The sequence below is a fragment of the Aptenodytes forsteri genome, unplaced genomic scaffold, assembly GCF_000699145.1.
Source record: "Aptenodytes forsteri isolate BGI_AS27 unplaced genomic scaffold, ASM69914v1 Scaffold278, whole genome shotgun sequence".
NCBI lineage: Eukaryota > Metazoa > Chordata > Aves > Sphenisciformes > Spheniscidae > Aptenodytes > Aptenodytes forsteri.
The window spans coordinates 1,647,483-1,672,170 of NW_008795907.1; the positions used below are offsets into that span (position 1 = coordinate 1,647,483).

Here is a 24,688-nt window from a genome sequence, read left to right on the forward strand (position 1 = left end):
TCCTTTCAGGTAGTTGTAGAGCGCGATAAGGCCTCCCCTCAGCCTCCTCTTCTCCAGGCTAAACAACCCCGGTTCCCTCAGCTGCTCCTCATAAAACTTGTTCTCTTGCACCGATGGACGGGGCGGAGAGCTGCCCTGTGCACATCAAAAAATGTCCAGAGTCCTCAAATTCCCCTCAGAGACCTGGCAACCTGTGAATCTCGGGTTAGAGCGCAGAAAAAGTAAAGAAATAATGTTCCATTTCCAAAGGCAGGGAGAGGAGGTGTTTTAAAATGAATTTTGCTCATCAGTCAGAAAGTGAGTTATTAGGACAATCTTTCCTTTGCTGGATCTTCATTGCTTTTTGCTCCTGAATTTTAAGTTTCCCCATGGTGGTGGGGATTGATGTGAAGCAGCACCAGCTACCTAAGCAAGAAACACTTACTTAAATAATCAATTTTAATAGTTGTTTGCATTTCCTTTTCTCAGTAGATGTTCTTAAGGCTGATTCTCATTTGAGTTTGAAACAAAATATGATTATTTTCTTTACTAATTGTAAGCTTTTTCACTAAATCCTGTATTTCATTTACCGATGAAGGTCATCTATCAGTACGTTTTTATTTAAGTAATACTGTGTCTCACAATACATTTCAGCCTTATTTTTTAAACTTTTATGTTAGTATACTGTAAATGACAGCTTTCCTATTTACCATATGAGTAATTTTTAAACACATGGTGGGTCAAGCTGCATTTAGAAGGGAACTGAATTCCAATTAAAAAGGCCCCAAAATAGAATTTTTATAAATGTTTTTAGTAGTTAAGTGAATGTGCTGGACACATATGGAAAATAATGTTTATCTAAACATGCTTTACATTTCCAACAAGTCAATAATATAACAAAGACAGCATGGTCATTCCTGATCCTCACGTCCTTTAAGATTGTAGCCATTTCTCATACCCCACTTTTTTCCATAGCTTGGAAGGACATAGTTGACTTCTGTCTTTCAGCTTCCAGTTGCTTTTTGGGTGAAGTAGGCATAAAATTGATCTGACTGAATAAAATGAAGTGAAGAATATAATGTTTTTCACACACTTTTGAAACCACTGTGCTAAAACAGCTCAAGTGCAGTGAACTCCTGTCCTATGTGCTCAGTGACACATCTCCATCCTTTCAGTGGCTTATCTTTATTCAGAGCATCAGCAGTAAGTACATACAACCATAAATAACATTTTATTTCATTTAAAGGATTTCACTTTTGTAATAAAATTAAGCATTTATCTAAATTGGCCTCCTTTTGATCCTGAAAAGACAATATTAGTGTTTGTAAATAGATGTTATGAGAATGTTGTTCCATGGCACTGGCAAGTGGCAATATCCTTATATCACCACGTTTATTTCCTTTTCACTGGATATTATGCCGCCTCTCACTTTGGAGCTGTTCAGTTTTTGCACAGCAGAGGTGTGTGTTCTTGTGTTATGACGATGACTCGATGGGAGAATGCCATTGTGCAGAGACTAGTTTTGCCCCAAGGAGCCATAAGGTGCCACAGTAAATTATCTCTCCATCTGCGAGAAGCTCTCACCTGGGACCTGCTCCCACCAAGGGAGGTAGCATTTTCCTTCAGGGAGATAATCTGTTTGCTTGCATGCAATTTAATAAGCCTCCCACCTTCAGATGGCAGCTACCTGTACCTATAGACAGCTCTGCTTGGTATGATACCATTCATTCAGGAGTTCAGCCTCAGGTCTAGCCTCCCCTTTAAAAAAATGAGGGGAGGTAATGTGAGACAGAGTCCTGTGGGATCTCCGTGTGGGACACAAGCAGCGGGGAGCAGCGGGTCCCAAGGGTGCTGGTGTCACCAGCAGGGATGGAGGTGGGATGCAGCTCACCACAGCCAGGTACAAACAGCAGCTGCTGGAGCGTGCTAGTTTTTTTTCTTTTTTTTCCCTACTGTCATTGCAAACCACCGACGGGGCTTTCTGAAAATGAGCTGATCAGTGCCTGTGCTAAAAGTTTGTCCTGCTGCAGACCCAGCAGCAATTCATAGGGTGGGAAATGCCACAAGCACCCTTTGCAGGTCTGGCTGTATTCAGGAGGAGGAGGACTGAAGTCCCAGGAGTTGAGAAGCCCATGGTACTTCAGACATCCCTGCCTGTGAACACCATCTTAGACTACAGGCTGAAATAAGCTCTTGCTCCTTCAGGGACTAGTTCCTGCAGCGGCTCCTGCGCTTGCACCCTCCTGCCCGCGCACAGCCTCTGGCACAGCCACCGAGACCTGCCCCACTGCTGGGCACCACGGGGCCTGCGGGTGCAGAGGGCTGAGACATGCCCTTCCTTGCCGAGGTCAGTGTTGCCTCTGCTGAAGTTGTTTTCTTGGAGAGCTGTCCCTGGGCAGTTTTTATGTGAGATTGCATGGCTTAAAACATTTTAGATCTAAGTCCCAGTCAGCCCAATTCCCTCTGCAAACCCAGAAGCTTAATATCCCTTTCCCCGAGCTGCCCATGCTCCCTGAGTCACCAGCCTGCCATCAGCTGCCTTCTTGCTTTAAACAACTTGGTACAGCAGCTCCTGCAGCCCCACACGCACCCCTCACAGCCCCCTGCTCTTTTCCAGCACCGCTGCAGGTAAAGCTAGAGAGAGAGTTTTGCAATAATGTTGGAATGTGTTTGGACAGATTCAAATCGAGCTGGATGGGGAGCATGCAGTCTTGAACACATCCTCATGTATTTCACATATAACTTTCCAGTATTTCTAGCCATTATTATGTTTAAATCACAACCCTTCAGGGATAAAAACCCATAGGTGTTCTGAATATAATAGAAATAATATGGGCAAGCAGATATATGTCTCCCATATTTACCTGGTGGTTAAAAGTCAATTGAATCTAGTTTTCAAAGGACTGAAAATTGTACCAGCTGGAAATAACTGCGTCAGATGAACAGAGCAGGGAGTGTGTTGAATAGGCAGGTGGTGGCTTGCAGTATTTTCCTCCAGAGGGAGAGGAGCACGACAGCAGTCTGTCTATCCACATGTATCTTTCTCATTTTAATATCTGAAGGCAGTTAGGCACTAGACAGAAATCCGAAAGCACAGATCCTCCCGGTTAGCTGCGGGTCCTGCCTTCGGGTCTGGTGTCCCTCACAGGCTGTACTGCCTTCTGGAGCCATCATCACTGCCCTCTGGAAGTGCCCCCACTGCTGGCTGCAGGGGGAGACGGGGTCGACTGCTCCCTGTTTCACTGCCCCAGTTTGGCTGGATTACCCCAGCCTTCATTTTTGTTATGTTTTCTTTCTGAGTCTGCAAAATGGCCATTTGGCTGCTGGGCTGGCAGGGGTGGACCCAGGCAGTCTGTCTGGCCTCAGGCTTAACAGCAGCTCTGGTTTGCTGGAGCGCGAAGGGCACAGATTTGGAATCAGCCTTCATCCTCTGTGTCCCTCACCCTGTGCTGAGCTGAACACAGCGAGGTGAAAGCAAGAGGGTCACCAAGCTGCGGGGTTATATGTGCCCTACCCCTGCCACTGGACCCCAGCACAGCCACCACCCAGCACGCTGCGCCTGCACCCCTCTCGCTTTCTGATCCCTGACGGGGGTTTGGAAACATGCTTGATATATCTTGAGTGATGGGCTTGGTGAGGCTTAAAACTCACTGTGCTCCAAGGACTCATGGCTGTGCATTTGTGGAAGGAAGATGCAAAATAATGACTGAAGTGATTATACAATTCATTAGACTTTGAAAGAATCATATTTCTGTCAGCCCCGCAGCTGTTTCTTTTAGGGTTTTATTCTGAAAGGTTGGAAAGCTTGGTTCATTTAACACACGTCAAGGTGCTAATTACATCAGGGCTGGCATAAACATGCACAAGGCAGCTGCTGACCATGTGGTGGAGAGAGCGGGGTCGGCTCCCCACACCAGCTCCCTCGTGCCGGCAGAGGGCTGGGAGCACCTGCAGCTCCCACTCCTTTCACCAGGGAAATTGGGCGCTGACAGCCCGGTGCACAGAGCAGCCGTGGCCCTGGTTTCCAGCTTGCACACGTGGGATGCAAAGAACAGCACAGCTTTTTTTGGTCATAGTATTTGAGGGTCCTTCCATGGGGAGACTGTAAAAATGAAATGTTTCCCAACATGAAACTGCCACATTGCAGATAGCCCTGATCACAGAGCTGGCCAGCTCCCTGGTGAAACACAAACCTGTCCTCCCGGTGCCAGTCTTGTTATAAAAGAGAGGGCAAGGCTGGCTTCCTGAGCATGTTCCTGGGCTGCCGTTCGTCCCGCGGGTGGCTCGGCAGTGCTCCTCACCGGGGGGGCCGGGCAGTGCTCCCCACCGCCGGCCTGGCAGGACCCGCTCCCCTGGCTTTTTTTGTAGCTGCTGTGCTGTGCTCCCCTGCTTGGGCTTTTTTTGTAGCTGCTGTTCTTCATACTGACAACTTTATCCCAACTGTGGAATTCCAACCGAGGGATTTGGGGAAATTGGAGTGGCTCTGAACATGGGCCTGCATTTCCCAGCGCACACGGCCTGATCTGTGAATTGAAGAGCTGACCTGTTTTCTCTTAAACACTATCCCAGAATGGGTTTTTCACAACTGGCAGGAAAAACTTCCCTTACTTCTGTCACCTGCCTTTAAAATATGCATGAGAAGGTAAGCGAGGGTGCTACGAATGCCTCGGTTGCAGCTGCCTGCATAGCTGTGTTCAGCCCCCGAACCTGTGGAGGTCTCCAGCTATAGGAGCTTTCTGCCTTAGCTGCCCAGGACACGTGCCTACCTCTAGAAAGCTGCCTGCTATCTGCTGGCTTTAAAGCATCTGTTGGTTTGGAAACCTAAGTTGCCTGATGTTGCTGGATTTAACTGGTGCTTCTGGAGGTTAGAATGGCCATTCAGACAATAAGTCCTTCTACCTGGAAAAATATACCTGAGAGTTAGTGCAGGCACATTTTGACATATATCTGACATGTCTGGAGGTATTTTGTGTTCACCCCAACCATCCCCACATCACGCCAAAACCGCAGCCAGGTGCTACAGGTCCCTGTGCCTACCTTGGGTCTGCACTGCTCCTTGGAGGCTAGAGCCAGGAAGGGACTGGGAGAGCAGCCGTGTGGCAGGGACGTGGTCCAGCTTGGTGAACACCAACACCACGCCGCAGAGAGCTCCCTGCGGGCCAACCTCATGCTCCCTTGGGCAAAATTTTTAGAGGGGACAGAGCCCACAGAACAACACCTCTACCAAGTGTTAGGGACTAGCTCAGCCTTCTACCTCCATCAGCCGACCCGCCTGTGTCCCCATGACAAGCCAGGGGGGTTGACAGCACTTCCAGCAGCCTGTATTTTTCACCCAGGCCTCTTTCTCCATCCCCAAATCTCTCCCCTCTACTTAACCCTGGTTCCCCTGGGAAGCAAGGCACAGATGGCTTACAGCAGCCTGGGGGTGAATGTGCAAGGGGAGGGGGGGTAGGAAAATACCAGCAAGAGCTCAGCTTATTTTATTGGTGTTAAATGCCTTTCAGATGTACTTAAAGGCCCCTGAAGGCCAAGGAGTCCCATCACATTGCAGCTAGGCTGCAGGTTCTCATTTGCTTCTAAGCCAGGCTTCAAAAGGAGAAAGGATTTGGGGTTGGGGTTTTTTTCTTTTCTTTTCCTTGTTTGAAGACAGCACTTCAAAAGCAGCATCTGCAGCTTGGCTGCAGGTTCTGGGTGCCAAAGGAGCTGGCCGCCTCCTGATGGGTGCAGGAGGAGCCCTGCTGCCGGCTGCGGGAGGAGCAGAGCCAGGTTCACCCCTTGCAGCTGGCCAGAGCCAGGCGTACTGTGCCCAACAGCTGGTGGCACAGCCCGACCGCACGCCATGCTGCTGCAGTAGCAGCTTGGTACTGCCACTGTTAAAATGATTTTCCAGATGCGTGTGGCTTCCTAAAGTTCAACCTTTCTCCAATGCTCAGGAAGCTGGGAGGGGCAGGGAGGATCATTGCTTGATCAAAAAGACCCTGTGACTCCTGGATGTGAGGTATGGAGCTTGTCCCAGCACTAGTGCCTCTTCGGTTGCTGTTCCCCAGGGCCTTCCTCTCTGCATCCCACACTTTGTTCTTTGGTCTTTCCAGCCACCTTTTCAGGAAATAATTGGCTTGGATAAAGAAATGCTTTTTAGAGTGAGGAGGGTGTAGCAGCTTTTAGCTAGAAGAGAACGCTTGTGAAAACTCAGTAATGTATAAGACTCATATCATCACTTCCATGGTCCTTTCTGTGCCCTGATACTACTCAGAGTTTTTCAGAGGCTCTTGAATATTTTCCAAGCAGTAGGCATTAGGGTAATGGCAGAAAACACATCTCTTCTTGCACCTCTCTGTTCTTCTGTGTGACCTGTCAAATGAGGTCCCAGTTCAGAAGGGTAAAAAAACCTCCCGCTGTTGTAGATTCAGAGAGGTCTGGGGTCAGGCCAGGAAGAATTGCACCCCTCTTTTGCATCCCTTGTGACTTGCACCAAACCTTACATTGAAAAGAGGTCTACAAATCAGTGGGTGTTGTTTGGAAAATCAACATATAACCTGGGTAGGTGCTTTAGTGGGAGAAAGAACAGATAATGGTGGATCTGAGAGAGAAGTGTCCCATGGCTCTATAAAACATGCTTTTCTTATCTGTGAGCATGTGTATCTGTGCAAAGATGGGTAACTTGGGTTGAACATGCAAATCACAAGTTTGATTTGTTCTTTAAAGGCACAGAGGAAGGATAAGGCTTTTTCCTATGTTCTAGAAAAATCTAGTCCATTTTGACCAGAGCGCTGCCCTGCTGCTGTGTGTCCTACAGAGACTAAAGCCCTGGCCATCCCAAGAACTGTCTGCATTCAGGTGTCTTCAGTCCCTCGAGTGTCCATGCAGAGGTGTCTCTCCTGTTTGAGCTGAGTGCTTTCCCCTTCTACAAGTAGTTTTGCCTCCCTGTGTTTTTGCTTCAGAAAGTTTATAACTGTTCTGAAGTTATGTTTTAGGTAATATGAAGGATAACTTAGCTCTCCTCAAATGTGTCTCAAGGCAGGGAGACAGAGTAGGTGACTGCTTGTTATCCCTGAGCCTCCTGTGTTTCTGTGATTCTCTGCTTGGAAAGCATATTAATAAAATATGTGGCAGGAGCTTTTTTTTTGCTAGAAGCCTTTCACGCTGAATGTTTTCTAAATTGGCTGGGGGGTGGCAAGGGACCCAGCTAGCAACTAATCCCCCAGCCCATCCTCTCAGCAAATTGCTCACAAAAGTCATTAATTTTACTGTAATTGATTTAAACATTGCTCAGGAGGAGGAAAAATTAGGGAAACCAATGCCACTCCGAATGCTGAGAATTATGTGTTCTCAATTTTCTGTCATATTATCTCCACACGTGCCTGTTCTCTGCTGGCTGCTGTGCAAACGCCGGTGCCGAATAGTCACACGGTGAGCCCCAGCTCAGCAGTCGCGTTGGGCGGCTGTGCCATGAGCTGTGCAAACCCGCGAGCAAGCTCCAGGTCCATCCGAGACATGATACAAGAGAGTTTGCAAAGATCTTTTGCTCTGGCAAAGCGCTTGCCTCCAGCAATTCACATCTGGTCGGGTGGCTCCATCAACAAAGCATGGGCACATCAGGCTTTGGAAAGTAGCCATGGAAAAGCACAGAGCTCAGCTCTTGCTACAAGCCACAGTCACGGGATAATACCTGATGACAACCTCCTTGAAATGTCAGTGCTTATGGTGGAACAGGGCTTTTTATGAGGCAGCCACCTGTTCCCGTTGCATTACCTCATTGCTACTCAAATCAACTACTGTATCCCCAGCTGTAAAGTAGTTTTAATTAAAATGATTTATTGCTCAATACCAATTTGTCCCCTATTTTGGGTATATCTTAGAAGATAATATTTTTTCCTCATCACTTCATCACTGGGCTTACATTTTAAGGGACTGTACCCACTGATGTCACTGGGATCAGAATAGAGTATGTGGAGTTTAACTGAGCAATGACGTAGGAACAATGTATTTTTAAGCTGGGCTAAGCTTTGTTTTGCATATTTATTTATACCTCTGACAACTGAATGAGGAGTGCCCTGGCTCCAAGCCATATCTTTCAGTAATAATTTTTTTTCAGATCCTTGGGAAATGGCTTCTCCAACGTATTGTGCATGTTCCCTTGACATCTTAATGCAGTTTCTAGGTCACTGAGCTAAGAAAAGACTATAGGTGCCACTGAAGTTAAAGGAGAATCATGTCTCCTTAAAGGAGAACCAGCCATAGGCTGGGCCAGGTTGATGGTGCTTAGAGAAATCAATTATTGTCATGTTCTGTCTTCATGCTGTGCCAGATCATTTAAAGATGAAGAAATTATGTCAGCTTTCACTCCATCTGCAGGAGTTTGTGTGCTCCTGCTTCCAGGCCACCTGTGATGAATAAAGGACGTTGCTTATTGATCTACCAGTTATTGCAAATCTGCACCGGGAAGCCAGAGGGGCTCTCCATCAGGTCTTAGCTGGCATCCATTAGCTGTTGGGCACGGGGGTAGGTCATAACGTTTCAGGTTCTTTTAAAGGCTGAAGGGTGAAAGCAGAAGCACAAGGAAGTGAACATGTCTCAATGTGCAGGTGGAGGTCAGTCTTGACTTTGCCAGCCTGGAGAAACTGCTTCACTCTCACTATGGGGGTGTTTATCTGGAATGAGCTGCCATGGAGGGCACGTGGTCTCACAGCTCCAGCCTGAGGAGCTCTTCTCCCCAGTGCCACTGCTGGGGACTGTGCCTGAGAGGTGAGCAGGCAGGAGAGCTGCAGCACTCTCCTGGTTGTATTGCTGTATCCATACAGGGGAGGGAATCTCAGCCCCTCCTAACTGAGGCTGGGATTTCCCTGTGTGGGTACAGCATACCTGAAAAAAACCTGGAAGTTTACTTCAGCAAAATAATCCACGAGGACTAAGAGATGTTTGAAGGGCTCTGTTCCTTAACATGCTGCAAGTCCCCGAAAGGGATGGTGCAGGATCAGGGCTGGGAGGGGCTCTGGGAGCCCCAAGCCCTCGCTCTCCTCTGCCCTGTGTGGAGCAGAAGTCCGTGGGCTGGGTGGAACAACAAGGAACTGAGCTCTTGCCAAGCAAAACATGCAGAAAATACTCTCCGAAATTCCTCTTCCTGCCCTCTCAGCCCTCTGTTCTCAGTTCACCTCTGCAGCCTGCCTGTGAAAAAGGAGTGCTGCTGCCAACAGGAGAGGTTTGGGTCATTCTTTGGGGAAAGGGAGTGGAGCCTGGCCTCTTCCACCTGCAAAATTTAATACTTATCTTTTCTGCCAAGAGATTAAGTTGAACACTTGGCACCTGCCAGATTCAGTGGAGCAATAGCTGTTGGTGGATGTGTCACCTGCTCATCTTCAGAGGAGAGGCTCTGGGGCAGGGGAGCAGGGGCAAGGGGTGCCGCCTTGCCTGGACACTGCAGGCTCCCTGCACCTGGGGCAGTGTGGCACTCCACTATCCTCCAGGAGACAAAGCCACCTTGCGAGAGTGACAGGCTGGTGGTACACACACAGCTCCTGTCTGACATCCAGAAATGATCCTTGCTGAGGTGCAAAAGCAGCTTTTTTTTCCCCCCAGACCCAGAGCTGAGCCTGAGCCTCAGGCATCATTATCACCCAGTGCTCTGCCTGCACCCGCTGCCCCAAGGCAGGTGGCAACAGCCCACAAGAGCTGCATGGGCAGGAGGTGGCTGCTCTGTGGGCACCGGCGTGGATGCAGGCAGTGTAGCTGGGGACAGGTGGTTTTGGCTGGCTGACAGCCTTGGAGAGATCGGAGGGAGGTGGGTTGAGGACGGCAGGCAGCTGTCTGCATCATGGGGAGCCTTGGCAGCTGCCTGCACTCGCCAGTCATGCCAGAGGCCAGATGGAGTAGGTGGGCACCGAGGAGCAGGCCCCTGCTGCCGCTCCCCTTCTGCAGCTCTGCGTGGTGGCAGGGCACGGGTGGCCCTGCACAATTACTCTCTGGTGAGCGAGGGAGTGCTGTGCTCAGGGTGTGAAGGTCCTTTCTGTTTTGTCGGAAAAAGACACACACAAAAATAAATGCGGAGACCAGGATAAATTCTGCAAGCAGAAATACTTGTGAAATGCCCACTGGGCCTGTCACAAACTTCATTTAAATATGGGCTCACTGTGGTCACCTGGATAGCTCCAGTAGAGTTGCTGGGTTTACACTGTACTTTAAAGCTAAGCGTGTTGGAGATGCTTTTCTGAGCCAAGATCTGTCACTTGCCTCTCTCCGTGTCCCCCACGGGCTCTGGCAAGGTACCAAATAGCTTTGTTTTCTAGCTGCTGGTGGCTGTCCTCTCTGTCACTGGATGGCTGGCCTGCACTGCCCCAGGGGTGTTTCCTGCGCAGGTGACGTTGCACTCCCACTTTCCTGCCAAAGCACTTCAGCTCCCTCCACTCCAAAAGACTGCGCAGCGCAACCACGGATGTGTGTGGGTGCAGGCAAACCATCTGGCTGCTCCCTGGTTCTCATCAGTACTATGGAAAGTCCCATGTTTCAGGGCCCAGCTATGTGACTCACTTGTGCCACAGCTCCCAGGATGTTGCAGCCGGGTTTGTGCTGTGCGAGGTTACAGTGCTCCACAGCCACAGCTGGATAAGCCGGGATGAGCAGTGATGGGGCGTGCTGGTGAAACACGGAGACAAAGTTGTGTTCAGGACCTGATTGCCTGCGCAGGTTACATGCTCTGGTTGGAGCTTCACCGTATAATTCATGTTCACAAATGCTCTCTCTGAGGAAGGAGAGGTCACAGCTCCTTTCCTAGCTGCATCCCCTGGTTTCTGTGTAAATGATCTGGTTTCGGAAAGTCTTCAGTGACAGCCTGTGTTAAGTGTTCAACGTGCTCTTAGCTGTTGTCTTTTCAGTCACTATTCAGTCATGGTTATTTAAATCCTGAGATGAAAAATAAACTATTCTTTTGTTTGCCTGTCCCTCTGCTTTGTTGCATCCCCTCTCAATCACTGAGGCAGGAGACGGTGGTGCCTTCACCGGCTTCTCCCAGGGATGAAGCATATGGCAACTGTGCGGTGCGGCGGGACAAAGCCTCCACCTCCTGGCGGCAGAGCCGCACGGCAGCCGGGCGCCGGTTTCTGTCTGCGGGAGTTGTCCCAGAAAGAAGGCAGAAAGCTCACCAAGGAAGCAGAGCGAAGCCTTGGCATGCATGGTGCTTCCTGCAAGGCTCAGCCCCTCTGGCCGCAGTGGAGCACAGTGTTTATCTGCAGGCATCCCGGGGCTTGTTCTGGCTGCCGAGGCAGGGAAACGGTCTCCGTTTGGGTTCTCTCTCTGAGACCTAGAAATTTTTGTCCTGGTCCTGAAGAAGGTTCTCACGAGGTTATTTTAATGCATTCCTGCCTGATGAAACCCCAGCACCATCCAACATCTGTTTTCCAAGGCTGACTGGAAGTGAGGTGCTACCGTGCAGGCAGTTTCAGGACGGGGGAAGCTTAGGGGTTTTCTCTCTCAAACTCTGATAGTGGGCTCAGCATGTTCACACTCTCCTAAGGGTACCTCAGAACTGAATCTTTCTGGAGTCCCCCAGAAGAAACTTAAAGGCCATGTTCAAAGTATTTTTCACAAGTAATAAGGAGGTCGGGGCTGTCTGTGGAGTTGTCCCAGAAAGAAGGCAGAAAGCTCACCAAGGAAGCAGAGCGAAGCCTTGGCATGCATGGTGCTTCCTGCAAGGCTCAGCCCCTCTGGCCGCGGTGGAGCACAGTGTTTATCTGCAGGCATCCCGGGGCTTGTTCTGGCTGCCGAGGCAGGGAAACGGTCTCCGTTTGGGTTCTCTCTCTGAGACCTAGAAATTTTTGTCCTGGTCCTGAAGAAGGTTCTCACGAGGTTATTTTAATGCATTCCTGCCTGATGAAACCCCAGCACCATCCAACATCTGTTTTCCAAGGCTGACTGGAAGTGAGGTGCTACCGTGCAGGCAGTTTCAGGACGGGGGAAGCTTAGGGGTTTTCTCTCTCAAACTCTGATAGTGGGCTCAGCATGTTCACACTCTCCTAAGGGTACCTCAGAACTGAATCTTTCTGGAGTCCCCCAGAAGAAACTTAAAGGCCATGTTCAAAGTATTTTTCACAAGTAATAAGGAGGTCGGGGTAGTTCTCAGCATTGCAGCTGCAGCTCGAGGCTCAGGGATTTTTTCATGTCGAGATTTGCCCCTTCCATCACTTCTCCCCCTTTGGGCTCCTTGTGAGTGCCAAGTACCTGGTACCAAGGGAGACTTGCATGCAGACACGTATGTTTATTTTTGTAAATGGTTTTAAAAGAATGACAAGGGAATTGCAAATGAATCTGAGTAAAGATAGAAAAAGACCACAAAGGAGAAAACACTTCAGCAATAAGACAGAGGAGTGCTCAGCTCTGCCAGCATCTCTGCAGGGTCTGCCAGGGTGTTATGCATCCCTCAGCTTACACTGACAGCCCCTTGCCCATGGCAGTCGGAGAGGGACGGTTGTCCCATGGCCGATGGGCTGAGGGGAGTTTGACGTGCTGCAGGGGCTGCTGCACTGGGCTCTGGGCTCTGCATGTGACTGGCTCTGTGCTTATGGGACCAGGGTGGTTTAATTAGAGGTGGCAAAGCCACCTCTAGAGTCACCTCTGCAAAGCATCAACTGCACGTGCAGTGCCTGCGAGCCGCTGGCATGGAGTGTGTTGGCCCGCTTCACCGGCTGCCTGCAGCTCCTGAAGTGCTTTCAGAGAGCAATCACTTCCCAGTGTTGAGGGCTCTCAATTGCCCGTATTTTTGGAACTGTTCAAGTCTTCCCCAACACCATCCTCCTTTCCAAAGATGCCAGCTGAGAACTTTCCATGTCCAGGCCCCTGCTGTGTGTCCCCCCAGGAAGCCGAAGATGCAGTTTGTGGTGGGAAACCTGCGTCTGCTGGGCAGTGGCAACAAGCCCTTCCTGCAGAAAGGGCACGGCAGTGGCACTGATGGCAGAGGCTCCAGGGGCACATGTGTACCATGTGTCTGGGTCATGATTACAGCTGGTGGACAGCCCGGGCTGTCCTTGTGGCCACCAGACCTGGCTGGAAGGGGGATGGTGCTCACATACAGGTTTTTCCCAGAACCCTGGGTTCAAACACAGCCCGAGGAAATAGCAGCTGCCTCAGAGGTCCCAGCCCTCTGACAGGGGTGACACTTCAGGGAGGGTGGGGGGAAGGAGAGGCAGTGAGAGGGGAAGCAGCTTTCCCAAGGCCACGCACCCAGGGAGCCATGCTGCCTTTCAGATCACACCAAGCTCCTTCACCCCAGGGAAGGGGGGAGTTTGCCCACGTGCCCCCCTGACCAGCCTGTGTGTCTGACTGATCTGTCTCCCCCCAGGTATCTCTCAGCCATGAGTGCACTCGCGCCATCATGAAGCTGATGTACTGCCCGCACTGCCGGGGCATGTCCAGCGTGAAGCCATGCAACAACTACTGCCTGAACGTCGTGAAGGGCTGCCTGGCCAACCAAGCGGACCTGAACACCGAGTGGAAGTACCTGATGGGTAAGGTGACCTTACTCTGCTGCAGCACAGCTGGCTCTCACGGCAACTTTTGAATTCTCTGAGATAGTGTTCGGAGAGTAAAGAAAGGACCGTTGGAGGTTCTTTTACACCACATTCTCTCTGTCCGTGATCTGGTGCCTAGAAGCTATTGCAGGACATTTTGCTGGGCTTTAATACCATTAGAAAGGACACTGCTGGGCTGACTAACAAGGGCTTAAAGAGTTTTCATCTTGCCTGTGCTCATTTGGGATTGCCCACACTTTGCCTTCAAGTAATTCTTCCTTCCCTCCCAAGTGTTGAAGCTGAGGGACAGATCCTGCCACCTGTCAGAGCTTCCTCCTCATCCATACCAGAGCACTTGTGAGAGCACAGGAGAAGCACTTGCTGCCCTCCTTGGGAGGTAGTCTAGAAACTAGCCATAAACTGTTTCCATGGGTGGAGAGCAAAGGGATCAAAATCGCATACTACTAAATGGGAAGAGGTGTCTTTCTTAAACAAATACAGGGGGAGGGAGAAGTCACAGATCACCAGGAATGGGAAAATTAGACTTGTATTTTAAATAAGAAAAGATCTCATTTCATTTTTGTTTTGTCACTTGGCTAAGATAATGGGTCTCTTAAAGTGGGTTGTATGTGTATAGAGATGTCCATTTCATTGAGTTTAAAGCCAGAAATATCACTGTGATGGTGTGGTCTGATCTCCTGTGCAACACAGGCTGGAGAACTTCAATCAGGTGTTTCTGCAGGAAATTCTGCATTGCCTGATCAGACCCGGGCATCTTTTAAGAAGACCTCATGTGACACTCAGCTGTTTTTCCAGAGCCTGTGGCTCCTGGTTTAAATGTGAACTGCTGCTGAGAGTGGCTTGTGGAGCTGATGGGCATGGTTTAAGACTGGTGATGGTCTGTGTTTAGAAAATGGTGTGTTCATGTTACAGTGCATGTCCTCTCCCCAGCTGTAGTCCATCAGGGGAGGTTGGTTACAATGGTGAGGCTCTCACTCCTCCTTGTGCCCACAGAGCATCACCCAGCAAGCTCCTCTTTCTCTCCCAGGTTGTACATTTAGACCTGGAGTGATCTGAGACCTGAGGGAGCCTTGATGTTTCTCGGGGCTCTCGGAAGGCAGGCACAAGCGGAGATGAGCTTTGGGCTTGGCCTTTTCCCTTGTCTTGGCTCCCCCTGCCTAGCCAGCAAGACTGTCAGCTCACTGGCCAGCTGCAGCCTGACAGGCTGGCTCAGAGTTGATGTGTGGTGGTGTTAACAATAAAAAGCCCACTGAAACTCAAGGAGTGTCATCTGCCTCTCAAGGGACACCGCAAAATAAATATCGAAACACTGCACACAGAGGACAGTGCACTTGCTCAGTGAGGTGTGTTGGCCAGCTGTCCACCTTGTGCTAGGGGCTGAGGAACTAAGTGGCAACTTACTGCAGCTAATTGGAAGTGCTCCCCACGAGAGCGGCTTGGGAGGCTGCTGTAAAAGAGGGGGATGAATATTCCCTTCCCCAAGGGTTTAGATCAGGATTTTGATGGCACTTTGGCCTTTCTGACCAGAGCAAGCCAAGTGTTACCTGTCACTGCTCTCCTGGCAGGATGACTGCCCGTCTCCTGAAAGGTCAATGTACAGCTCTCCTTGATTGACAGGGAGGCAATTCCAAGTGTGTTTTGCACTTATTCTGGTTTCCTTTTCCCCAAGAGACACTGTTCTTGTGAAGGGGTGATGGCTCAGAGCAAATTGGAGCTTCTTTCAAATTGCAGTTGGACATTTTAGTGTCAGAGGTCACCATTTGATCAAGGACAGGAGCAAGACGTAGAGTCAAAGGTAGCAGTTCACTGGCATTGCCCATTCTTCACCCTTCTCCAGGCCCTTCAGTGTAGGTGGAGAGGATTTTGTTACACTAAACACAAACTTAGTCTTTCAATTTGACAAATTAGGGCAGGTCAAATTAAGGGAGATTTTTATGGTAAGTGGTTCAAACATAATTTATCACTAATTTGGGGGTGCAGCCTTTGATTTAAATATCTGTATCTCAACATTAGTGCCTCTACAAGCTAAAATTGGAAAATACAGTCTCGAAGATGACACCGCAATCCCTGAGTGGCAGCAAAGTTGAACTGCAAGCTCTTTAATGTTATTTCCCAGAATACAAAAAAACATTACCCCCTTGTGTGGCATGTTTAGCTTTAGAAATCAGCGCTGCCATAGGACTATGTTGCAGGAAAAGAGAAGCACATTAACTTGGAAACTGTGGCCCTTGTTTCCATTCTTGTTCAAGCTAACCAGCAAAACCTTTTTTCTTTTTTTTTTGAGTGCTGAAAATAAATGCATAATTTTTCCAAGCTGTGACTTTGCATGTTGTTAAATCCTATATTATAGACCTGAGCAAGGAGTATTTTGTGATTCATGCTCCAGACTGGCTGAGGTTTGAGACCTCCCAGTTGTTTTTCTAATTGACTTGTGCCCTTGCTCCCTGCCAGCTGGACCTGCTTTTGGACTGTGAGCCGTGTGGGCATGATCTGGTATCTTCTGTGGGTTTGTGCTGTCCCTCATCTAGTCCTTGCCCAGCTTGGTCATTCTCTGAGAGCTGTCAGGGTCTGAATATAAATCATGTAAAAGCAGAGAGATCATACTTGCCAGGGTTGAGCGTGCTGTTAAATTGACAACAGTGGGCTCAGGATCAGGCCTTCGTTATTAACATACTACCTCCACTGTGGACCTAGCATTTCTGCACAAACCTCACCTAGACCTCGGGGAAGTCATTTGGGGTCTTTCTGCCAAGTCCTGCTGGCTTGTCTAGGCAAGGGGCTGAACGCTTTCCTAGCAGGTTTGAAATGGTGGTGGTCCCTGGTTGTGCCCTAGCTGGCTGGACTCCTGGTCGAAGGAAATGTGCTGTGCAGCTCAAAGCTAAGCATCAGTCCTTTAAAGCAGTATCACGGGTGACACATACGCACTGTGGGATGGTGTAAGTTGAAGGACATGTTTTACTGATATTCTGTTGAACTGGTGGTTTCATTGCTCATGAATAATGTCGGCAGTACAAACTCATGCTGAATAAGCTTTTCTGCAACATCACACCATGTGCTGTGACAGTTTCCTGCCAGGCTGATGGGTGAGGTATCAGGATTTAGGACAGAAGAATTAATCACTCCTAATGAATAACTCCATTTACAAATGGTACCGATCTCCAACCTAGACCCTGGGATTTGACCCTCTTTGTGTAGAGAAGAAGAACCAACACGAAGCCATCGCACTTGTTTTCTTCCATGTGGTGAGGCCACAGGAACGTGAAGCACTTTCTGTTCCAGATGAGCACAGGCCACCCCAGCGCTCTGACAGATCCCTTGTCCTGCCAGGAGGTTTTTAGTGTGCCCTGGGGGACGCAGACCACACTGGAGCCATCTGAGGTCACACGTAACTGAATGCCAAGTCCCTAAATGCTGATGAAGTTATGCATGGCCTGGCCTCCAGCTTACTAAAGCACAAGTGGTAGGAAACTGAGGCAGCAGCAGCGTAGCAGTGACTTTCAGAATTGCAATTTTTGACTGGCAAAGTCAGACCTGGTTAAGATCCCATTTCAGATGTCCAAACCCAGTTTTGGCCCTGCCCTGAGAGCCTATTTAAATCTCGCTGGATGCCAAGGATGTCAGCCGCCTTCTGCAGTGGCACTCCTCAGTGCCTCGAGCCCTGCGAGCATATAGGCTGCCCTTATTTCAGACCCAACTGGAGTGCTGAGAAACATCTTTGGAGGTAGGCAGAGATTGATAATTTTTTTGTAAGCCAAGCATGGTCCCAAAGCAGCCATCCAGGCAGGAGCTTCCAGGCCAGGCAGGAGAGTTAGGACAGCAGTTTTCCAAGATAAGAGGAGCTGAGAGTGAGAGACACCCCTCAGTCACTCCCTGTCCTGTTTACCTGTTTAGTTGTGGGCATTTTGGTCTGCTCCTCTGCCTTTAGAGCCTGATATTTCCCTGGCTGGTCACATGTTGTCCTTCCAGAGGTGACAGTGAGAAGAATTACTCCTTTTCTCACTCCTTCATTGCCACAGAAGCTGTTGCCCGTGTCCAGTACCTTTGGCACTTTGCTGACCCTAATCTTCCCACTCTCTGCTGGCTGCAGTGCTTTGCTGAAGATGATACACAGTGAGTTAGGGGGTTAGGTCCAAGTATTGCTATGCATTACTTAATATTTCAGCACCAATTTTCCATTTCTCCTTTCTGTAGCATCCCAGGAAATGTTGGTCTTTGTGGATCATTTACCATTTGCAGGAGGTGACCTCTGTTCCTCTGCCACTGAGCGTGGCTTTACCTATGTGCTGGGAAGGGACAGCTGTCCCATGCTAGAGGAAAACGAGCATGCACTTGGGCAGTAGTGAAAATGGAGAGATGTCTTGCAACAAACCTGCTGAGGGGCCAACAGCTTATCCCACCCGGCATGAGCATGATCTTTAACTTGGTTTGTACAGAGTCTGATGAGAGATGTCTCTGTCTTGTTTTACTAGATTCCCTGGTCATAGTGGCTGATCGGATCGATGGACCGTACAACGTAGACACTGTAATAGGGACTATTCACATGAGGATCGCTGAAGCTATTTCTAACTTGCAAGAAAACAAAGATTCAATCACAGCCAAGGTAAGAGCGTGTGCCTGGGCCTGGCTGAGGATACACCATGGGTAATTGCCAGGACCAAATGTTTTTTGTGCTCACTATTCAGCTGAACTAAAGGAGATGAAGGATGAAAGAGATCAAATGCCCAGTCTTTTAATGACAGGAAACCACCCATCTTACACAAGCAAAAACCTTCTCAAGTGTTTCCAAATATTCCTACCTGCCACATCCAGGGAGCCTCCTTTAGGTACAGACACACAAGGTGGGACTGCATATGCAGTGACTGTGGGAGGCATGGTGCCATGTGCTGTCAGGTGCCTCTGTGTCTGAAGAGTGCTGAAGTATTTTGGCTGAGCTGAGGCATTTACAGAAAGTGCACAGTCCCTAGTGACAGAAGGCAGCTGCTTTAACCTGCCTTGGGGTGATGTTCTGCAGTGGAAACACTGGGCTATCAGGTTGTATCTGTGGGACAGAGTTGCAATCTGGCAGTCCATCTGGAGAGTATAAAACAGGCTCTCCTGATGCTCACCTGTCTTCCAAGAAGTATGTCATGAAGCTCTCTTCTGTTGGTCTTCTATTTTTAGTATATTTATCCACTTAACCACAATCACCTCTGTAGCTGCAAGTAAGAGAAGCTTTGGGAACAAAAACAGCCTTCCAGGGCTTCTGCTTTTTGCCCAGACATTCCCAAGTCCTGCAGCTATCCCACAGTTAGGGCAGAGATGCAGATGAAAGGAGCGGAGCAGGTCCTAACTGGGTCTTGGAGAAGGGAAGGGCCAGAAGTATTGCTTAGCCAAGCAGGAATTCACTGGCACATGTCAAAGCACTGACAGCAGCATGCATCCAAGTACTCGTTTAGGTTTCTTTTCTGACATGAAAGGTCATGATCTTTCTTCCCTTGTTAGGCGAGACTGAGGTTGTCCACATAAAAGCAAGCCCATGATGTGGGAAAACATGGCATCATCTGCAAAGAAGGGTGTTTCTGAGGGGCAAATAGTAAATCTGGTGAAATGAAAAGGAGTAAATAGTCTAACTGGTGTTTGACTGGAGCAACCAAACATGTTTGATAAGCTTCTCAGTATGATCTGGTGACCAGGTGAATGTGACAATCTTTGCTGGTGGCACTGGTAGCAGAGGTCAGGAGCTGCAAATTGCTGCAGCTCTAAGCTCTGGTTTTGAGCATGGCAAAATGATCAGGTAAAGGGTATCGTTGTCAGATGAGCTTGGGGCTGGGCCAGGCCAGTCCTGGGAGTCTTCTCTCTCAGGGCCGAGGGCAGCAGGCTCGGGCTGCAGCTGAGGGCATCAGATATTACCAGCCTAGAGCCAGGGCACTGTCTGCCATTTGTGAGAAGAGCCAGAAGTGGCCCTTGGACCCAGTGACACCCTCAGTCATGGGTTCTCCTGGGATCTGGGGAAAAACTGGAAAGAAACACTTTTGGTACTGAGCCCTGTGTTCACTGCACCACGGAGCACTCTCCCTGCTTCCTTGCACTCCCCCTTGCTCCCTGTGGCTCTCTGATGGATTTCAGGCTGTTGGAGCTATCAAAGGCTGCAAATGTCTATTTGCTGTCACTATGCAGGAGACTATTGGTCACCTCAGTCTGCAGGACACATGTTCTCTCCAGTAATGGGAGTTGCTCACCTAAAGCCCTTGGGCTGGCAAGAGGATCGCCTTGATACCATGCTGTGCTGGAGCTGCTACAAGAGCCACTGTCCTGGAGACCTCTCAGGGCTTTTACCTTCTGAAAGAGTTGTCTCCTGCTAACAACAGTAATAGGCCAATAAGAGAGATACAGCAGTGAAACCAAATTGGTTTTATTTTGGTACAACCAAGTTGAAAATGCTCTACATGCAATTTTCAAGGTGTGGCTTTTTGCACGGAGCAAAGGAGGCAGATGAACAAATTGGCTTGGTGCTGAACTGCCATAGTCGTTGCATCCATCTGGTCAGCAAGACAGTGCACCGCAGGAGGGGACTTTCTAGGCTGAACGTCCCTCAGACACACCAATGAGACCCACTGTTACCGAAAGGACTCTTGTCTAGATTAGGACTTTGCTGATGGCTGTCAGAATCCCCTAGCAAAAGCATTCAGCAGCTGGGACAAGCTGTGTCAGCAGTGCTCCTGTCTGAGGTCTTGATTTCTCTGCTTTAAGGGGACACCGTGCAAAGTGGAATTTATCGATAGCTTCTGACAGCACGCTGGTAACCACAACAAGCTTGGAGCCACCTTTTCAAATCAGATGGCTTTCTTTGTAAAGGCTGGTGTTTCCTGAATCAAACTGACAGTGCAAAGGCCCTCCTGACCTTTGATGCTTCATTAAATCTGGCTGTCCGAGCACTCCTTCCATCAGCCACAGTGAGGCTCAGTTGCCTGAGCACTGGCTATCTGCAGCGGAGGTGTCGTTGCCTGGAGTGGTCATGCAGAGACTGGGAGAAACAGGTGCTTCCAGGGCACCCTTCGTCTCCTCCTGGAGGCAAAGTCTGAGGATTTGTTCCTTCAAAGTGCTTCTGCTCTCCTTTGGCTACAAAGCACACCTGGGCAGGTAGTTAGGATGATGGGAGGTACCCAAAGTTAGGAGGTAAATCAGCTCAGCTTCCTCATTTGCCCCTAAAAAATCCAACCTGACAGATTGTAACACATCTAATGTCTTTGCATTCCCTTGGTTGGAGGGGGCATTCATTTGCTGAGTGTGGGTGCTGGTTGCAAGAGTCATTGGGGTAGTCCTACCTCGGTCTGTTGTCCAAATCAATGAAGCTCACATGCTCTGCAATCTTGAAGCCCACACCACTGGTGTAATGAGTGTGAGCAACTCCCATCTTGTTCTTCCCAGAATTTTATTTTTCAATCATAATAGGAACAGATAAAATTGCTAGAAATAATTTAATATCAACATTAGTGACTTATCCAAAAACATGCTAATTTTGTGTTAGTGCTGAACATTTTGCTTGATAGCAGTAACCAAAACCAGTTACAGTGTGCTGAAAACACATCCTGGCACAAGAGTAAGCTGACCAGAAACAAAGCCAGAATCTTGGAGATCTTGCAGGTAGGAAAGATAAACATACTTCAGAAGAAAAAAAAATATAACTGTGGAGTGCTAATTAATTAAAGAAATAGTATCAAAACATGGGATAGAGAGTTTGGTTTGTTTTTCAGGTTTTCCAAGGCTGTGGAAATCCCAAAATCAGCACAAAAGGCTCCAGCAGCGAGGACAAGAAAAGGCGGGGGAAGGTCACATTGGAAGCAAAATCCTCTGCGCAAGCACTGGAGATGCTGGTGAGTTTGCCTCCGAAGCTCCCTCCTCACCAATGTGCCAGGGCAGGCATGCTGGTGCCCTGGGAGCCCGGCCGGTGCAGCACTGAGTCCTGCAGATCAGGTCAGACCACCCCTCAGGCTGCTGAATCGCCTTTGCTGGCAAGTCTGAAGAAGATCAGATCGGCGATTGCTGGCGTGACCTAAAGCGATCTGATCTTGCCTCAGCACAGGGTCGGGGTCTAGGTTTCTGATAACCAATTTCTCAGGGATTTGGTGCCAAACTTATCTGAAAAGGCGTGTTGCCATTGGTGTCATTGAGCCCCAGGCAGTCCAGCCTGGATAGTGGGGCCAGAGGTCCTCCTCCATGGAGATTTTGGATTCTGTGGATGATGAGCTGCGGGACCTGCCATGGCCCCACACTTCAGAGGCTCCTCACTCACAGACACCTGCCTGTCCCACCCTGGCAGAGCCCTGCTGGCTCCCACCAAGGCTGCTTCTCAGCATTGCCTTCATGGCCCAGAAGATGATCTTCTCCTGGTTAATCTTATGGTACCAGAACAGTCCTTAGCATGTAACCTTCTGCCTTGGGTGCTTGGGTTGATGGTTGGTCTTTAGGCAAAGGCTGGTGACACATCCTTGTCTGCATAAAAACAGACTTTGTGATGGTAAAACAAAAAGAAATTGGCAGAATCCTTGTCCTTTCCACAGCCCTGGGGCACCCCAGAGTTCTCCTGGCCCTGAGCATCCTCTTTGTTTACAGGTTTTAGATGCCAAAGGGAACCTGACAGCTCTCAAGACTTACTGGATCACCCTGCCCAGCAGCCTGTGCAGCAAAAAAGTAATGGCCAGCTCAGCGGCAGACGACAAGTGTTGGAATGGGATGACCAAGGGCAGGTATGGAGAGGATCAGGTGCCAGGATAGCACCGTCCTGGGGTGAGAGAGGGAGGGTTTGATAAAAGGCACTTATACATCATCTCAGCCGCCCCACTTGTTCAGACTGAGCCAAAAGGTCTGTCCCTATCCACAGAAATGCTGCATTTCCTGAAGAACTGGTACCTGGGAATGTCAAGCCTGTTGTCATTTTGCTGTGTGATATAGGGTTAAGCACTGAAATGCATTCGCCATGAAATAACTGTGTAGTTTTGTACTAATGAAGCAGTTTTGTAATTCCGTGCACTCAGAAGGCAGAAGGGCTGGATTTACGTCACAAACTCCAGAGCTGTTGCTGAGAATTGCATATGCATCTTTCTATCCATATCTGCTCTGAAATGCTGTTCCCTCGTGAGAGGAGGCACCCGGGTGACATCAAACAGCTGCAGAAACACCTCCCACCCATGGCTGACAGTTAAAGGATGGCTGTGAGGGGAGATGGGCAGCTGCTGAACATACACCTTTCTCCACTCCTTTCCACAGACCTGCTGGGCTGGTCTCTGCCAGCCCAGAGCCGGCACTTTCGGTTCTTCCATATTTCATGTCATTGCCAGCAGTGCTGCAGATCTGCAGGAGCAGATGGGCCGGGGTACTACCGAAGGGAGCAGTGCAGCTCTGTTTGCTGGTTGACAGCTCGCAGTTGACTGAAGCTTCCCAGGGGGCCTCTCTGGTCATACCGGGCTGGGGGCATTCAGTTGTCCCAGGGTGTCAGTCCCCACAGAGTTTAACCGGGGCAGGGATGAAGGGGCTCCTCAGCCTCCCATATGGACAGAGCTTTTCCATAGGGGAGTGTCACTGTGGCTCCACAGGTGCCAGCCCGAGAGCAACCCCTCAGCCCCGCACACAGCCTTTCCTGCAGGAAACCCCTCCCCATGCCAGGACAGTGATGCTGCAAGGCCACCAGCCACCTCCTGCAAGCTGAGGTGGCCTCAGGGTGAGCCCCAGGCTCTGATGGGGTCTGGTCATGGCAGCATGGCTCGGCCATCCATAGAGCTGGCTGCCTCGCAGCAAACACCAGCATATGGAGGCTGTTCAACAAGCCAACGCCACTGACTGCAGCTTCTCTGGGGTTCAAAGAGGCTGGATTATCACTGATGTCTGTAACAGGGAGAGGTGAGCTTAGCTGGGGGGAGACATCTAAACCTGTTGCTTTCCTTCGCAGTTACCTGCCTGAAGTGATGGGGGACGGCTTAGCTAATCAAATTAACAACCCGGAGGTGGAGGTGGACATCACCAAGCCAGATATGACCATTCGCCAGCAAATCATGCAGCTAAAGATCATGACAAACCGGCTGGGCAATGCTAACATTGGGAATGATGTGGATTTCCAAGACGCAAGTGAGTTTAGCAGAGCTGGAGAGGTCCACGGTAGGCAAGAGGGGCTGAGCAGTCAGTCCTGGCAGCCTGCATGGGCCTCCGTGCAGACCCTGCAGCTGGGCCCTGACGGCAGAGAGGGGTTGTGATGACCTGGCTTTTGGCTCAGGGCTGCAGAGGGTCTGTTTGAGTGCAGCTGACTTGCTGCGGGGTGGCTGGAGGCAGCGCTGGTCTCAGCGCCTTACTGAAACCTCGGGTGCTCTCTCTAGTCCCAGACCAACCTTGCTGATGGGGCCACTGCTCCCATCTGCTCTGGAGGTTTCCAGCTGCTGCAGCAGTGGGTGGTTAAAGTCAGCTGGAGATCAGGTATGGACTTGCATCCCATAGCGGGGGATGCAGAGAGGAGGAGGTGACCAGGGCAGGGCTGGTGGCCAGAGCTCCCCAGGGTTGCAGCAAGGGGAAGGCAGGGACGTCACCCACCATAAGGCAGTCGAGGCTCACCCCATGTTTGTCTCTGCGCAGGTGATGACATGAGCGGCTCCGGGAGTGGTGACAGCTGTCCTGACGACGTCTGTGGCAAAAGACTTTCTAAGAGCCCCAGCACCAGGCAGCCAGAAACACACGCTATTCCCAAGCAGTCTGGACATGGCATCAATGGGGCCAGCAGCAGATCTTTGCCTTCTGCCTTCCTCCTCCTCCTTTTGGTGGCTTTCATTGCCGCACAGCACTTGTGGCGGGAAATCACTAGCAAAACCCAGGAAAGAGACTGCGGCCGAGGGCTTCACTTTGCCAAAACCAACCAACCAACCAACCAACCAACAAAAGGACATATTTAATTCACCTTGGCAAAAAAAAAAAAAAAAAAAGGGAGGAGAAAAAGATTTCAGTTGTTTGCTATTTCTGGCAGTGCTCGAGCTGTTTTCTTCTTTCTTGGTCTCTTCCCCAGTGCTGGGCCCTTCTTTCCGTACCTCATTGTTTTACTTTTGTTATTGCCACACACTGGCTCTTGGGGCTGAAACAAGCCTTTGCAGAGAGGCCTCCGGGGGGAACCCAGCCAGCCCCTCCGAGGGCAGCTCTTCTGCTGCCTCCAGTGGAATATGCAATTGCCCTGATGT

At 49.7% G+C, this 24,688-nt stretch overlaps 1 protein-coding gene across 1 annotated transcript in view; it reads left to right on the forward strand.

Moving 5' to 3' along the window:
- The window catches only part of GPC1 (glypican 1), a 116,257-nt gene extending 91,815 nt beyond the window's left edge, over window positions 1-24,442 (forward strand). Inside the window, exons 3-8 of the mRNA XM_019473408.1 lie at window positions 13,307-13,472; window positions 17,966-18,096; window positions 21,230-21,349; window positions 22,089-22,222; window positions 23,422-23,597; window positions 24,096-24,442. Of these exons, the coding sequence (XP_019328953.1) occupies window positions 13,307-13,472; window positions 17,966-18,096; window positions 21,230-21,349; window positions 22,089-22,222; window positions 23,422-23,597; window positions 24,096-24,409 (1,041 nt within the window). The 3' untranslated portion in view covers window positions 24,410-24,442. The remainder of the gene's footprint in view (window positions 1-13,306; window positions 13,473-17,965; window positions 18,097-21,229; window positions 21,350-22,088; window positions 22,223-23,421; window positions 23,598-24,095) is intronic.
- The last annotated feature ends 246 nt before the right edge of the window (window positions 24,443-24,688 follow it).